Source organism: Piliocolobus tephrosceles, chromosome 1, assembly GCF_002776525.5.
Source record: "Piliocolobus tephrosceles isolate RC106 chromosome 1, ASM277652v3, whole genome shotgun sequence".
Taxonomy (NCBI): Eukaryota; Metazoa; Chordata; class Mammalia; order Primates; family Cercopithecidae; genus Piliocolobus; species Piliocolobus tephrosceles.
Genome location: NC_045434.1, coordinates 42,817,553 through 42,834,918, shown reverse-complemented (window position 1 = coordinate 42,834,918; position 17,366 = coordinate 42,817,553). Strand labels below are relative to the sequence as shown.

The window sequence follows — 17,366 nt, the reverse complement described above, 5'->3', positions numbered from 1 at the left end:
GGCTTGGGCAAGGGTGGAAAAAGAAACAACAAAAATGGAAGATAGAAGGAGAAGAAATGTTTAAAAAATATTTAGCAAAAAGCATAGTTAGGAGAGAGTAAGCAAAGTGTAGAACGCTTTCGAGAAATGTAAGAAAATGAGGCTGGCATAGTGGTCTTTGAATTTAAACAGAATTTCTTTTCTCCCTCCCTCTTTACTTCCCTCCTCTGTGCTTGCTTTTTCCAGCTAACAAATAGTAAAACTCATTCCTGCTTGCTAATTCCCCTTGAGTAGGTCAATGACATGCAAATTGTAGATGTTCACAGAAAATTGAGTTAAATGAGTGACAGATGGTAATGTTTGCAACTTGAGTGAAAACAAGGTCTCAATTCTTAAGTTGGAAATTATACTTCACTTTGGCAAACAAATGAAATTATAGACTTGTGAATTTAGATAGATACTGAAAGCATATATGTTAGAGCGATAGAAGTAACTTAATTTTGTCCCAACTCATATTATCTTTTCAGTGACATACAAACATATACAATAATCAAACAGCAATTCCATGGGGACTGTGGAGCAACAGTCAATGGGATGTTGGTTGTCATACAGAACAGTCGACTGAGAAGCTGAAACTTTCACTTTTAAACCACTGCTTTTCCATCAGTCCGATGTGGCTATAATCTGATGGCATATTATGTGGCAATTATGTGGCAATATTTACATCCTCTTTTAAATAAACTATATTCTGGATGCCACCGAAATTTAATTCTATGTAGCATTAAATTTAGCAACACCTTCAGGGTGACCAAAAAGAGAAACTTACTATAACACAATAAATTATCAGAATGCCCACATGTAAATCCATAATTTACTTGACTCAAGTCTGTAATAGTTTTAGGTGCCAAAATAAATGTCTTAAAATTTTGAGTCATTCCGGACTTGAGATCGGATGTAGTTCACTGCACCCAAACAATCACAGGTGCTGTACACATGCTTTATCAGTAAGAGAGCCCACAGAAAGGAAATGTAATATGGCTGACATTTACCTACACATGTGTCATGGCTTGCCTCAGAGCCTTCAGGGCAAGTTTTCCTAAGAGTCCGTCTAGTCCTGGAGAGAGATGTTCTGCTGTTTCTATACTCTGAGTAGGAGCTGTAGAGATGTGAGTACTGTCTGTAATGCTGTTGAGGTTGATAGTTGTTTCTCACAGGGGAGAACCGTGCAAGGTTATAGCTACTGTACTGAGTGCCGTAATTTGGCAGCCTCTCCAATCCAGCGCAAGATTTCCCGTCCCCTAATAAATGTTGTCCTGGCGGACAGATACACTTGAAGCTGCCGGGGGTGTTGGAGCACTGATGTGCACAAGGTTTAGGCACTTGTTCACATTCATTAATGTCTGCTCGTGTGCCATGACATAAAAAAGAGAAAAAAAAAAAAGACACATACATACACAAAACACAGGAATATAGAATGAATCTGTGAAACAAACTGAAGATATTGTTACCCTCCAAAGCCAGGCATACAGTAATTTCTCCTCAACTGTTGTGAACTTTTGAGAAAGCTTTAATCATTCAGTTATGAAAATAAAGACAGATTCTGTAAATTTCCCCCTATATACTAATGCACACGTTTTATTTGAACATTCACATTGGAGCAAGTGGCTCAGAAAACGAGACACATTAGTTCTGTGAATTCATACTCCTTTGATTTTCACTTATGGCCTTAAGATCTAGGGAACTCTGTTTTCAGCCTTGTCTCCTTGATCAGTTTAAGCTAATTTGGTATACATTTTTACATGTAATTCTATGAGTAACATTAAGATTTTAAATCTTAGAAATACTACACTAAGCTTTCTTAGTTCAGCTAGGCAGAGACATCCTAAATTGTTAAAATTTATGTCTCTTACTCTGGGGAAAAAAAGGTAAAAGAGAGTGTGGGATCACAAATGAATACAATTTTCATCAAACTTCACTTATAAAAATGTCTCAAGATAATACCTCTTAATACAGTCATACGTGTACATTTGGGAAATTTCTCTCTTGTTTTTTCTTTCTTTTGACAAATATTTCACATGGAATTCTGACTTTTCTACTGGTTGACAATGTTGGAAGCTTTCTAATATGTCCGTATATAATTTTAAAAAATGTAACTACTTTTATGTTTATTTAAATGACTTGGTCTTTCTGCAAGCATCTTTGCCCTCCTAATTCTCCACATAGCAGCCAGAGAGAACTTTTCCAAATGTAAACCATATCATATTGCTTGTCTGCCCAAGACCTTTCATGTTTTTCCCATCACGTTCTTTAGTATGGGCTCTTTATCCTCCTTACCCTCTGCCTACCTTTGCTCCAATAGCCTGACCCCTTGGTTCTTCCTTGATTATGATCAGTGCATTCTTTTATGAATGACATTGCCCTGGCTTCTCCTCAGCCTGAAATACACTTGTTCAGAGCTTCCCATCGTGGCTGCTCTTTCCTTTTTTGTTTTTTGAGATAGAGTTGCTCTGTTGCCTAGGCTGGAGTGCAGTGGCATGATCTCAGCTCACTGCAACCTCTGCCTCCTGGGTTCAAGGGATTCTCCTGTCTCAGCCTCCTGAGTAGCTGGGACTACAGGCGTGTGCCACCACACCCAGCTAATCTTTTTTGTATTTTACATAGAGACAGGGTTTCACTGTGTTAGCCAGGATGGTCTAGATCTCCTGACCTCATGATCAGCCCGCCTCGGTCTCCCAAAGTGCTGGGATTAGAGGCGTGAGCCACTGCGCCTGGCCTGCTCTTTCCTTCTGTCTAGTCTCTCAGAGAGGCTGCCTGGATCACAGTGCTACCACCCCAGTCTGGGTCTCTCTTTCTCCTTACTGTTTTATTTTTCCTTAAAGTGCTTATCACTATCTGAAATTGTATATTTTGTGATTCTTTTTCTCTCTCTGAAAGGTAAACTCCACAAGGACAGAGACCTGGTCTGTCCTGTTTAGCGATGTATTCCCACAACCTAGATCATCATCCAACATGAAGTAGGTGCTCAATAAACATTTGTTGAATTAATGAAGGAATGGGCTTGATATCGTGTGCCAAATCAAGCCATGAACAGTAGAAATGAAAAAGATCATATGGGAAAATGTGGTCTTAAATACATGAAAACCAGAATTCAAAGCTAATATAGATCTTAATTCTATCAGTAGAGGGAGAAATGAAATCACATCTCTAGTTAGAATTTAGTTACAAGTTTTGGAGGTAGGAATGCTGGCAAAACTACAGACTTTAAGTTTTTATTTTCTGAATTAATAATTTTGAATTAATGAACAAGCCAAGCACATTTTCCCCCAACAGATTAAAAACAAGGAAACAAGGACATAGAATCAGTTCTTACTAAGATATAAACTCACCAAACATGTAAAATTTTAAAAAGTTATTTTCTTTCTATTGCTAGATCAACACATGGAATCTGTACTTGTAACTCTTCCTATAAATTGGAAAAGGGAATGAAAGCCAAATTCTTTAATTCATTACCACAGTGGCATGAAAGAAAACAATATAGGAAGGTAGAATAAAATCGTAAATTTTGCTTTAAAAACTTGTAGTAGGTAAAAATTAATATTTTAACTCTTTTCTTTCTTTCTTTTTTTTTTGAGACAGAGTTTTGCTCTTGTTGCCCAGACTGGAGTGCAGTGGTGTAATCTTGGCTCACTGCAACCTCCACACCGCAGGTGCAAGCAATTCTCGTCTCAGCCTGCCGAGTAGCTGGGATTACAAGTGCCTGACACCGTGCCCAGCTAATTTTTGTACTTTTAGTAGAGACGGGGTTTCGCCATGTTGGCCAGGCTGGTCTCGAACTCCTGACCTCAGGTGGTCCACCCATCTTGGCCTCCCGAAGTGCTGGGATTATAGGTGTGAACCACCACGCCCAGCCATTCTAACTCTTTTTTTAAGGCAATGCTTCTGCATCCTTCCTTGTTTTATTCCCTAGCACAATGTCTGAGATCCAACTGGTGGCCAAATTGGTGAACAGATACACCTATTTCATTCTGAAAAGTCACTGTTATGGCTAATCAAGATTTTAAACTATATATAAATGATAATATCTAAATAGAAGACTAAAATGATGCTCTGCATTGGTGTTATTAAAAAGTATTTCTTTTAAAAGAGTTTCTAGTAATGGTATTAGTTTGAATATTTGCTGCATACAAAATAGTATGCTAGGGATTGCATAAAGACAGAGCTAAGTCTTTTTGGGAGAATTTGCTATAAATAATCGTTAAGTAGAGAACAAGGCAACCAATTTGAAAAACAGCATGTAACCCAGAAGCTAGTATTGAAAAGCCCACACAATTATTTTAGTGCAACTGAATATTCTAAGGAAGACTACAGTTTGATAGATGAGTTTCTTGATTATAAATGCATTAATTTTTTACCAAAAGTATGTGGTTATCTTCTTACAGATATTTTCTATTTGCCTTCATATTCAAATATGACTAAGATGAAAACAAATAGGCAAGTGGGGAGAAATGAATGAGATATTTAAGCATTAAATATATGATAAAGTAATAATTATCCATTTGTTTAAATTGTGTGTCCCTATTTTAAAACCTCACACTTAAACTTTCATACTACATACAAGTATACTTCATGGTCAAATAAAATGTATCTATGCAAACATTTATGTCATGTGCATAGAGATATAATCAATGAGATAATCGTGGTAATTAAGTTGTGATGGCAATTATATCAGAACCTCACTTTGATATGTGTGGTGTATAGCAAGCACACAGTAAGTGATTATTAACACTTGAAATGTCAGTGTAAATTGAGCTCAATATGAAGTCTCCAAAGAAGTATCCAAATTGTGTTGAATGACATAAATCAATTTACATACCTTATTATTGTAACAAGAGACCATTTGAGGATAGAGAAAGTGGCCCTAAGCGAGTTGGTAAGGCTAGGTAACTGTATCAGTAGCTTGATTGCTCAACAAATTCCTATTAACTTACCCATGCAGGGTCTTCCAACTCCTTGAGACCGATAACCTCTTGGGCATACACAGCGATAGCTGCCTCTTGTATTCTCACATATCTGGTTATATCTGCACTGATGGGTGCCATCTTTACATTCATCAATATCTACAGACATGGAGGCAATAAGAAGTAACATTTCCTTTTTCAAACCCAAAGTCATTGTATCTGAAATCAGCATTCTGTAGGATTGCCAAAGGTTGCATTTCTCACCAAGTGGTTGAGATCACACCAACTTACAACTTGGAATCAGAAAACCTGGGTTCAAGTCCCAGCTCTGCCACTTATTAACTGGCTGCTTTTCCTCCTCCTGCTCCCTATTATGGAGAGAGTTTTATTCTCAGATTTCTTTTTTCTCCTTCTCTATATCCCTTCCTCTTTTTGTCGTCTTGTTTGTACAAGTGATTAGAGTTTAGGCGGACTGAGAACAGTATATTGCTATATTGCTTCTGATCCACAGTCCCACGTTTCTAGCTGCTAGCTGGACATCCCCATCTCTCTTTGTTTTACCACTACTTCAAACAAACCCAGCACACCCTCAGTGCCTTAACCTTACTCCCCTATTTGTGATAACAGCATGCCTGTGTTTCAAGTCCATCAAGCTTTAAATGATAAATGATGTTCTGTATTCCTGCTATTGAAAAGCATTTCCTTTAAAAGAGTTTCTAGTAATAATAATTTGAACATTTGCTATATACAAAGATTGGGTAGTTCTATTTCCTCAATCAAAACCATGTATCTCTACATTTACATTTCCACTTAGCTAGATTTTTGCTGTAGCTTCTTAAAAAGTTTCTGATCTTTCAACTCATCTCATGTCTAGTTAATCTTATACATAATTAGGGTCAGTATTCTGAAAAATGTTTACAGCTGCATGTAACTGTCCATGATGCTCTGAGATGGCTGCTGCTCTTTTTTTTTTTTTTTTTTTTTTTGAGATGGAGTATCGCTCTGTCACCCAGGCTGGAGTGCAGTGGCATGATCTTAGCTTACTGCAACCTCTGCCTGCTGGGTTCAAGTGATCCTCCCGCCTCAGCCCCCAGAGTAGCTGGGACTACAGGCATGCGCCACCTTGCCCAGCTAATTTTTGTATTTTTAGTAGAGACGAGGTTCCACCATGTTGGCCAGGCTGGTCTTACACTCCTGATAGAGTTGGTTGCTATTAAATGATAAGGAAAGTATTGACCTATATCTATTGTGTGAGAGCTGAAACGAGTCTTTGAAATCTGATACTTCAACTCCCATCACCAGTTGTTGTTTTTTTAAATTATACTAATGAACTTAACAACTATCAACAGATGGCCAATATTCCTTCATCTATATCTATCCCCCACAGTCATATTGTTTTGAAACCAATCCAAAACACTATAATTTTATTAATATTTTAGAATTGATTTTTTTTTAAGAAAAACTGTGCTATTTTTACAATGAGAAACTTAAACTCAAATTTCTGTGTAATCATAAGACTTGTCCAAAGGTTAGACAGCTGTCAAGAAGGAACAATGAATTTTAACACTTTATCCCTAAGTTCAGCTCTTTCTCCCTTATACAAGGCTTTCTTGCTTTCCTTTTCCTGTCATCTCCATCTAGTAACATCCCAACCTATGTTTAAATGTGATCATTTCCACGACCTCCTTCATAGTGACTCCTACTGGATACAGTCACTTTCTTGGGTGTTCTTGTAGAGTTTTATTTGTTCCTCTTTATGGTGTTTCATTCACCTTGTATTAAAGGTTTTTGCTTTTTTGGGGGGGAGGGGGTATAGTGGAGGGAGTGGAGTAGGCCAATTTAACCCATACATTATTTCTTTCTCCTGTGTTCTTTAGCAGGAATGAGAATGGGAATGGTATCTCTCTTTTATTTTTGTAAATCCTACAGTTGCTAGCTCTGCTAACCAGGCTGGTACAGAATAGACATACACAGAAAAAATGTAGGGAGAAATATAATGTACCTTTGTGTCTGGTCATTGATGCAGAATAGATAGACAAAGCATAAATTTTGGGCAAATTATTTATTTTATTTGTTTGGTCATGGATTTGATATTTAAAGAATATACAGCTCCAAAATAATTATATTTTGAATTTTAATAAATCTCTACAGACATAATTTTTCTTTCCTCCATGAAATTCTTAACATATATGCTAAATTTCATATTAGAAATTATGTGAGATAATATTGATGCTTGTGGATATTAAACCATGTAAACTAAATGTTTAATTGATGGGGGCTCAAAATGGTCATAAGTTTTCATAGTGAGCTTCCATTTCTGGGTATAGCCATGACCCTGGGACCTGGAGCTCAATTATCCTAGAAGTTGGGAGTACTTACAGAAAAAGAAAGATTTCCTTGGTAGCTTAAATTTACTCTAATCACTAGTTTTAAAATGAATGCCTTACTTGACTTGTTGATGGTAAACTGATCTCAGTCATGGAAACAGCCAGACACTCACCAATACAGGTTCCATTTTCTGCCTTGGTCATTCCATTTGGACAAAGATCAATGCACTTATAGCCACCACGGGTGTTCTTACAGTGCTGATCTGGTCTGCATACATTCTGCCTACACTCGTTCACATCTTGATGAAAGAACAAAGGTAATGTAGATTAAGAAAATTATTTATTCAACTTTTCCAGAGAAATCATACTTTTGGAGTTTAGGGATATTATTTACATATATTCATTGCATAATCACTGTGTAAGGTTAAAGTGCTTAAATTCAAGAATGTATGTAACACAGTTTAAAATAGAATAAAAATCAAAAACAAAAAATACTGTTTTACAGAGCAGGTAGCCATATCATTTTCTCTTCTTAGAAAAATAAAATTTATATACACTGTTAATTTCATTTGTATACATATATATGTACATATATTTATATGTAAGGTATACTTTGGCAAAAAAATTAGAGGAAATGTCATGAAGAATGGGTATGTAATTAGAAAAAGAAACTCATAAAACAGCATTTTTTGTCATTTTGGTTTTGCACGGATTGCATACATGCTGCACGCTTGATGTCCTAAATGGGAACCAGTACCAAGACACAGTGTATGCATTTAAATCAGACATCATTAAGAAGTTGTAGAGGTGTCATTCCTTTAAATTCAAAGCCCTTTTCTTACCCATGCATTTTCTGCCTTTGAGCTGATACCCAGGTTCACATCCACAGTGGAAACTTCCTATGGCATTGAAACAGCGCTGGTGACAGGGGCTGGATTCTTGACATTCGTTAATATCTGTTAAATAAAACAAAACTTTCATTATATGCTATTAGGAAACCTGAGTTAATGTATCCCAAATGTTTAACATTTTAATGATCTTGATCATTACCATGTTTAAGATCTCTAAAACATATCCAATATATTCACACTCATATGATCTGCCAAATACTTGACAGAATTAACTGCTGGAGAGGGTATCTCTCTTCAATACTCTTAAAAGTAGACAACTGCTAATGATACGGAACTGTCAATGAAACACTCTTCTACTTTAAGTATTTTGCCATATGACTCTCACTCCTGTTTCTAGGAAGTTCCAGTCCTGGAAAGTTACTGACAGACTGGGATGCTGAATACAGAGGAAAAAACTCCAACACTACTAAGGTCTTTTGCAATTGTCCTTTCTTCCCCTTTCTTGCTCCTTAACTTGGTGCAGGTCTTTATCACCCTGTGCCTGACTGCATTAACATCAGCATTTCTCTACATTTGCAGTCACTGCTACGTTGTACTTCCCAAACACCATCTGGGTCATAGCGTAACAAAAACTGCAGGCATGAACTCCTCAAACTCTTGGGGACTTGCCTGTGGTTTGTACCTTCTTTCCTTTCCTTTCCTCCAGTCCCAGGGAAGGAAGAAAGCCCTCTTCTCTCACTGAAGAAAAGTCCCTCTATTTGAGCTTTTGAGCTCTGCAGCCCATCTTACCCTTCCTCACCAAGATGAGGACTGTGGTCCATCAATCATTCCCTCCTCCTGTGCATTTTAAAAGTCCTTCCAGTCTATCACTGACAGGCATTTGGGTTGGTTCTATGTTTTTACTATTGTGAATAGTGCTTCAATAAACACACGTGTGCACGTGTCTTTACAGTAGAATGATTTATAATTCTTTGAGTAAATATCCAGTAATGGGATTGGTGGGTCAAACGGTATTTCTGGTTCTAGTTCCTTGAGGAATTGCCACACTGTCTTCCACAATCATCGAACTAATTTACACTCCCACCAACAGTGTAAAAGCATTCCTATTTCTCTACTTCCTCTCCAGCATCTGTTGTTTCCTGACTTTTTAATGATTGCCATTCTAACTTACGTAAGATGGTATCTCATTGTGGTTTTGATTTGCATTTCTCTAATGACCAGTGATGATGAGCTTTTTCTCATATGGTTGTTGGCTGCATAAATGTCTTCTTTTGAGAAGTGTCTGTTCATATCCTTTGTGTACTTTTTGATGGGATTTTTTTTTTTTCTTGTAAATTTGTTTCTTGTAGATTCTGGATGTTAGCCCTTTGTCAGATCGATAGATTGCAAAAATTTTCTCACTCTGATAGTTTCTTTTGCTGTGCAGAGGCTCTTCAGTTTAATTAGATCCCATTTGTCAATTTTGACTTTTGTTGCCATTGCTTTCGGTGTTTTAGTCATGAAGTCTTTGCCCATGCCTATGTCCTGAATGCTATTGCCTAGGTTTTCTTCTAGGGTTTTTATGGTTTTAGGTCTTATGTTTAAGTCTTTAACCCATCTTGAGTTAATTTTTGTATAAGGTGTAAGGAAGGGGTCCAGTTTCAATTTTCTGCATATGGTTAGCCAGTTTTCCCACCATTTATTACATAGGGAATCCTTTCCCTATTGCTTATGTCAGGTTTGTCAAAGATCAGATGGTTGTAGATGTGTGGTGGTATTTCTGAGGCCTCTTTTCTGTTCCATTGGTCTATATATCTGTTTTGGTACCAGTACCATGCTGTTTTTGTTACTGTAGCTTTGTAGTATAGTTTGAAGTCAGGTAGCATGATGCCTCCAGTTTTTTTCTTTTTGCTTAGGATTGTCTTGGCTATACGGGCTCTTTTTTGGTTCCACATAAAATTTAAAGTAGTTTTTTCTAGTTCTGTGAAGAAAATCAATGGTAGCTTGATGGGGATAGCACTGAATCTATAAATTACTTTGGGCAGTATGGCCATTTTCACGATATTGATTCTTCCTATCCATGAGCATGGAACATTTGTGTCCTCTCTTATTTCCTTGAGCAGTAGTTTGCAGTTCTCCTTGAGAGGTCCTTCACATAAAATGTGGCACATATACACCATGGAATACTATGCAGCCATAAAAAGGGTAAGTTCATGTCCTTTGCAGGGACATGGATTAAGCTGGAAACCATAATTCTCAGCAAACTAACACAGGAACAGAAAACCACACACACTGTGTGTTCTCACTCCTAAGTGGGAGTTGAACAATGAGAATGCATGGACACAGGGAGGGAAGCATCACACACCAGGGCCTGTTGAGGGGTTGGGAGGGGGTTAGGGGAGGGACAGCATTAGGAGAAATACCTAATGTAGGTGATGGGTTGATGGGTGCAGCAAACCACCATGGCATGTGCATACCTATGTAACAAACCTGCATGTTCTGCACATGTATCTCAGAACTTAAAGTATAATTTTTTTAAAAAGTACTTCCTTCTTATACTTTTCTTTCCAATAAACCTGTAATCAAAATTTTCCTCTCATAACCAAATCCCTCTCTCAGGTCCATACTAATCTGAAGCTCCTGCCACTTTTCTCTTGCTATATTCCAAACCCTTCAAAAGAAAAATCACCATAGTTGGGCTCTTCACTTCCTCACCTTACATTCCAGATTGCCAATGTCTCTTATTTTGTACTTGTTTTTTATTTGACATCTTTTAATTTAACCACTCAAAATCTACAATGTGTTAACTTACATAAACACAGATGTGATCATATACTTTGTTTTGTTTTTGAGACCGAGTCTCTCTCTGTCACCCAGGCTGGAGTGCAATGGCACAATCTCGGCTCACTGCAACCTCTACCTCCCGGGTTCAAGTGATTCTCCTGCCTCAGCCTCCCAAGTAGCTGGGATTACATTTGTGAACCACTGCACCCGGCTGTGATCACAAACTGTTAAAATATTTTTCTTAGTGCAGTTTTTTTTTTTCTTCTTCCTCTTTTGGTTGGGCTCCCTTCTCCCTTTTACCCTTCTTGCCCACCAAAGGCAAACAACATTAACAATCTAGTATGAATAATAATTTATTTCTACTGCAGCCACATAAATATCTCCACCAAAATATATAGATCCATTTCCTTTTTTTCTTTGGTTGTTTTTCCAGTTACACGTACTCTTTTCTGCAAAATTATACATACCTTCCTACATCTGGATTTTTCTCATGGATGCACAGTGGTTCATGGTGTAGATGTACCATGCTTCATTTATTCTGTTGATAAACATTCAGTTTTGGATCCACTGCCTTTTCCTTTATGAAAAATCCTGATAACAGCTTTATTTATATTTGCCAAAACTTGGAGGCAACTAAGATGTCCTTCACTAGGTAAACTGTTCTGTATCTAGGTATTTATTATTGAGCAGTGAAAAGAAATGAACTATCAAGCCATGAAAAGGGGTGGAGGAACCTTAAATGTTACTAAGTGAAAGAAGGCAATCTGAAAAGGCTGCACAATTGTATGATTCCAACTATATGACATTCTGGAAAAGGCAAAACCACAAAGACAGTAACAAGATCAGTGTTTGCCAGAGGTTGGAGGAAACAGAAATGATTCAGTGAAGCACAGAGAATTTTGAGGACAGTGAAACTATTCCGTACAACACTATCATGGCGGATACATATTGTTATAAATTTTTGCAAACCTACAGAATGTGCAACACCAAGAGAAGCTTAATATAAGCTAGACTCTGAGTGATGATGATGTGTCAGTGTAGGTTTATTGACTGTAACAAATGTACCGCCCCCGTGTGGGATGTTGATAGTGAGGAAGGCTGTGTGTGTGGAGGGAAGGGGTTACATGGGAATCTTATGTACTTTCTGCTCAATTTTGCTGTGAACCTAAAACTGTTCTTAAAAATAGCCTATTAAAAATATCCTTCAACAAACATTCTGGCAGTCTTATGCAATGGAATTTTATGAAATAGATTTTATTGGACTGTGCAGTATGATCTTAATCAAATGGTAACAGGCAAATGGTCACTCAAAACCACTGTGCTATACATATTTAAAATAGCTGTGGAATGTATCTGAATAAGAGCTCATGAAGAAGCTCAACTTATAAAACATATAAAATGTTTATATTCAGGTTTAAATTCTCCAGAGAGACAGGAGTCCCACTTGCTGGATATCTCCTCACTCTCTCCCTTTTATGTGGTCCCTTCCTCTTGGAGTTTCTGAGACAGTTAACTTTCGAGGAGTCAAAAGGGGGGTCTCATTCTTACTGTCATGAACATAAAGAAAAGGCCTCCATTTTTATACCTTGACAACTCAGCCCATCAGAGGTTCTTCGAAAACCAGTTCCACAATGGACCACACAGCGATAGGATCCAATTGTATTGTCACAGTCCTGACCAGCATGGCAGGTGTGCCTACCCAAAGCACACTCATCAATATCTGTAACAGAGGAAATCATTCAACTGAGGTGAACTGAAGAACACCAGCCCAAGAACCTGCTGTGAAATAGGGATACGAAAAGCCATGAAGGACACTTGAAACTAGAAAAGAACAAGAAGGACTGAAGTTTTTGGTTGAGTCACTTCAGGTGGGCTAAATAGCTGACAAACTCATAGCAGCACCGTGTGATTAATATCTTCATAGACTGACTAATCAGACCACTTACAAATTAGGTGGCTTTTAAGAAGTTACTTCTCCTTTCTGAGATCTTGAGTGAGATTCTCTAGGCATTCCTGCCTTGAGAGTGCCCTACATGCAGGCAGTGCATGAGCAGTGTTCTTATTTTCTCAGCCCAACGGAGACCTTCTGTTTGTTGCCAAGGTGTGGGCAGAAGTAGTAGGAAAGAAGAACATGGGTCTATCACACTTTTTCTAGGTCAAAGATTGCCTTGACCCATTGCTTAAATGTGTCTATTAGATTTGTGAATACCTTGACAAGTTCTTCCATCTGCAGCTATGGTGAGGCCTTTAGGGCAGGAGCAGTAGTAGGTCCCCATGGCATTGTGGCAGGTATGGGAACAGGGATTCCCTGCTGCACATTCATCCTCATCTGAAAGAAGAAACAAGAAGGCCCAAATCAGTATATAAAATCCCTACTTTCTGGGAGTTATTAAAGCCAGTAAAAATAATTGCTTATAGAGGCCAAGAAGTTGATCAACTATAATAGCAAATACTTTAATTGCCACAAAATGAATTCACTAAATAAAAATAATTTGAGGCATCTGAGTTATCCTTGATAGTGAATAGATGGTTAGTATCGTAAAACAACAATGATAATAGCTAAAATATATCTACTGTGCTCTAAATGCCTTTTACCTGCTTTAACTCTTTCATCGCAGAATTCCTAGGAGATAAGTATTTTTATTACTGTCCTCATTTTGCAGGACAAAACTGAAGAACAAAGAAGTTACATAAATTGCTTAAGGTCATATAAGTCATTACTAGCAGGGCTGTCATTTGAACCTCGGTAGTCAAAAGACCACCTCTTTATCACAAGATTATATTACACTGCCTTCCAATGAAAAAGCACTGTGTATGTAAATGTAAGCTCCTCAAGCCATTTACTTAGCAGTTAACTTATCTGTACGTCTCTTGTGCTGGTACTTTGGTGGGATAAAATTGGTTTACATTAGTGATAAGTCCACAATCCTGCCTGTCCTCTGATTAATTCTAGGGTTCGGTGGCTTAATGTTGGATTGTGGCTCTCACACCCACAGCAATCAAGTCACCAGATGAAGTATAGTGTTTGTTGTCTGTCTGCTCACTCCACATCTATAGTTAGTCACTATCTCTGACACAGTTGGCTGTGGCCAAATTCAGAGAACATGGGCTTTGCAATTAACTTAAATTCAAATGTAGCTCTATCACTTGATGCTGAGTGATTTTCGGTAGTGTGACTTTTCTACATCTCAATTTCCTTAGCTGTCAAATGGGATGTTTACAGAACTGTTGTGACGATTAAATACCTAGGGAAAGGGCAATAGATATCCATTAAATGCTATCCAATATTGACATTTTCATTAAAATAAAAGCCTTTATTTATCTCTGTACTTACCGGCACAAAAAGGTCCAACTGAGTCTAAGGTAAACCCGGAGGGGCACTGATTACTGCGATCTCCTACCACAGAGAGGAAAGCAAAGTTAATTGGCTTATTAGAATAGTTGCCCCTGGTTTCTTTCCAGTAGCATCTTCCCTGGGAATATATGCCAAAGATGAAACACATAATGCAAAAATGCAATAGGTAAAAATAAGCAGGCATGGAAAACTTTGCCTGTTTCTCAACCAAGAAGTACATGAATCCCAGTCCAGAGATTGTTGACAAGCTGCCACTGGAAACAGGTTTTGTGTGTAAGTTGTTCACATCAATAAAAAAATTATTCTGTGATAACTAAAAAGGGTCCAAGATAAATGTATATGCCAGGTATAACCACAGGCAAAGTCCTATTCTTCCAGCCATTACTAACCCTGTTTTACTCTAGAAAGAGAAATGCTGTTTTCAAGCAACTTAAAATAATTTGTGCCAGTGAAAAATAGAAACTCTGTGAAGAAGCTGCCTCCTTTTGTGGATCTCCTCCATTAGCACCATTGAGCATTTGGGTCAAAATCTCCCATGTGTGACCAAGTGTTTTCCTTTTCATCTAGTCAAAATAAGGGGAAACAGGCATATTGTGATAGAAAAGATATGTTAGATGTCAGAAACAAAAAAGCTAACAAGAACAAGAACAGGTTATTTAAGAAACCTCTTTTCCTGAAAGCATCCTAGTCTTCCTGCTCATGCAGTGGGGTGGTACTAGGATAGATGGGACAGAAACATCTAGGGCATATTGCTTGCTAAGTGATCATTGCATGGTTACTGTGCATCACAATTTAGTTTCCACTTAGTCATTTGTTCATTCTTTAGTCCAACCAGTTATGTTATGTGGGACACAATTGTGGAAAAAACATGTCATGTAAACATGTTAATTTATTACCTGATAGTAGTTTTAGGTTTTTGGTTATAAATAGGGGAGATATCTTCTATTAGATGGAATTTGGAAAGTTTTTAGGGAAATACACTTTTATTGTCATAATAAGACTATTAAAATTCAGTGAGTGGGACAGGTCCCATGGTAGGTTTTACAAGATTGCAGTGTGTAGTCTTGAAAGATGATGATCTGTCCCTTGCCTTGCAAGACTTTCATGAAAGTAAGAAATCTATAATTGGGGACGGAGCAAGATGGTCGAATAGGAACAGCTCCAGTCTCCAGCTCCCAGCGCGAGCGACACAGAAGACAGGTGATTTCTGCATTTTCAACTGAGGTACTGGGTTCATCTCACTAGGGAGTGCCGGACAATCGGTGCTGGTCAGCTGCTGCAGCCCAACCAGTGAGAGCTGAAGCAGGGCGAGGCATCGCCTCACCTGGGAGGCGCAAGGGGGAAGGGAATCCCTTTTCCTAGCCAGGGGAACTGAGACACACAACACCTGGAAAATCAGGTAACTCCCACCCCAATACTGTGCTGTACCAAGGGTCTTAGCAGATGGGCACACCAGGAGATTATATCCCACACCTGGCCAGGTGGGTCCAGGCCTGCCCACGGAGCCTCCCTCATTGCTAGCACAGCAGTCTGCGATCTAACTGCAAGGCTGCAGTGAGGCTGGGGGAGGGGCGCCCGCCATTGCAGAGGCTTAAGTGCTAGGTAAACAAAGCCGCGGGGAAGCTCAAACTGGGTGGAGCTCACAGCAGCTCAAGGAGCCCTGCCTGTCTCTGTAGACTCCACCTCTGGGGACAGGGCACAGCTAATCAACAACAACAACAACAACAACAAAGCAGCAGAAACCTCTGCAGAAGCAAACGACTCTGTCTGACAGCTTTGAAGAGAGCAGTGGATCTCCCAAACAGAGGTTGAAATCTGAGAACAACTGACAGACTGCCTGCTCAAGTGGGTCCCTGACCCCTGAGTAGCCTAACTGGGAGACATCCCCCACTAGGGGCAGACCGACACCCCATACCTCACACGGTGGAATACACCCCTGAGAGAAAGCTTCCAAAGCAAGAATCAGACAGGTACACTCGCTGTTCAGCAATATTCTATCTTCTGCAGCCTCCGCTGCTGATACCCAGGCAAACAGGGTCTGGAGTGGACCTCAAGCAATCTCCAACAAACCTCCAGCTGAGGGTCCTGAATGTTAGAAGGAAAACTAACAAACAGGAAGGACACACACACCAAAACCCCATTAGTACGTCACCATCACCAAAGAACAAAGGCAGATAAAACCACAAAGATGGGGAAAAAGCAGTGCAGAAAAGCTGGAAATTCAAAAAATCAGAGCGCATCTCCCCCTCCAAAGGAACACAGCCATCGCCAGCAACAGAACAAAGTGCACGGAGAATGACTTTGACAAGATGAGAGAAGAAGGCTTCAGTCCATCAAACTTTTCAGAGCTAAAGGAGGAATTACGTAACGAGCGCAAAGAAACTAAAAATCTTGAAAAAAGAGTGGAAGAATTGATAACTAGAATAATTAATGCAGAGAAGGCCATAAACAAACTGACAGAGATGAAAACCATGACACGAGAAATACGTGACAAATGCACAAGCTTCAGTAACCGACTCAATCAACTGGAAGAAAAAGTATCAGCAATTGAGGATCAAATGAATGAAATGAAGCGAGAAGAGAAATCTAAAGAAAAAAGAAGAAAAAGAAATGACCAAAGCCTGCAAGAAGTATGGGATTATGTAAAAAGACCAAATCTACGTCTGATTGGGGTGCCTGAAAGTGAGGGGGAAAATGGAACCAAGTTGGAAAACACTCTTCAGGATATCATCCAGCAGAACTTCCTCAACCTAGTAGGGCAGGCCAACATTCAAATTCAGGAAATACAGAGAACGACACAAAGATATTCCTCGAAAAGAGCAACTCCAAGGCACATAATTGCCAGATTCACCAAAGTTGAAATGAAGGAAAAAATCTTAAGGGCAGCCAGAGAGAAAGGTCAGGTAACCCACAAAGGGAAGCCCACCAGACTGACAGCAGAAACTCTACAAGCCAGGAAGAGAGTGGGGGCCAATATTCAACATTCTTAAAGAAAAGAATTTTAAACCCAGAATTTCATATCCAGCCAAACTAAGTTTCATAAGTGAAGGAGAAATAAAATCCTTTACAGATAAGCAAATGCTTAGAGATTTTGTCACCACCAGGCCTGCCTTACAAGAGACCCTGAAGGAAG

General features: G+C 38.8%; 1 protein-coding gene across 1 annotated transcript in view; it reads right to left on the bottom strand.

Annotated features, from left to right (window-relative positions):
- HMCN1 (hemicentin 1) overlaps positions 1 to 17,366 on the bottom strand; it is a 454,750-nt gene that overhangs the window by 11,082 nt on the left and 426,302 nt on the right. The window contains exons 98-104 of the mRNA XM_023203379.3: positions 14,213 to 14,275; positions 13,088 to 13,207; positions 12,464 to 12,598; positions 8,107 to 8,220; positions 7,438 to 7,563; positions 4,968 to 5,096; positions 1,029 to 1,379 (exon numbers count right to left, since the gene is read on the bottom strand). Of these exons, the coding sequence (XP_023059147.2) occupies positions 1,029 to 1,379; positions 4,968 to 5,096; positions 7,438 to 7,563; positions 8,107 to 8,220; positions 12,464 to 12,598; positions 13,088 to 13,207; positions 14,213 to 14,275 (1,038 nt within the window). The remainder of the gene's footprint in view (positions 1 to 1,028; positions 1,380 to 4,967; positions 5,097 to 7,437; positions 7,564 to 8,106; positions 8,221 to 12,463; positions 12,599 to 13,087; positions 13,208 to 14,212; positions 14,276 to 17,366) is intronic.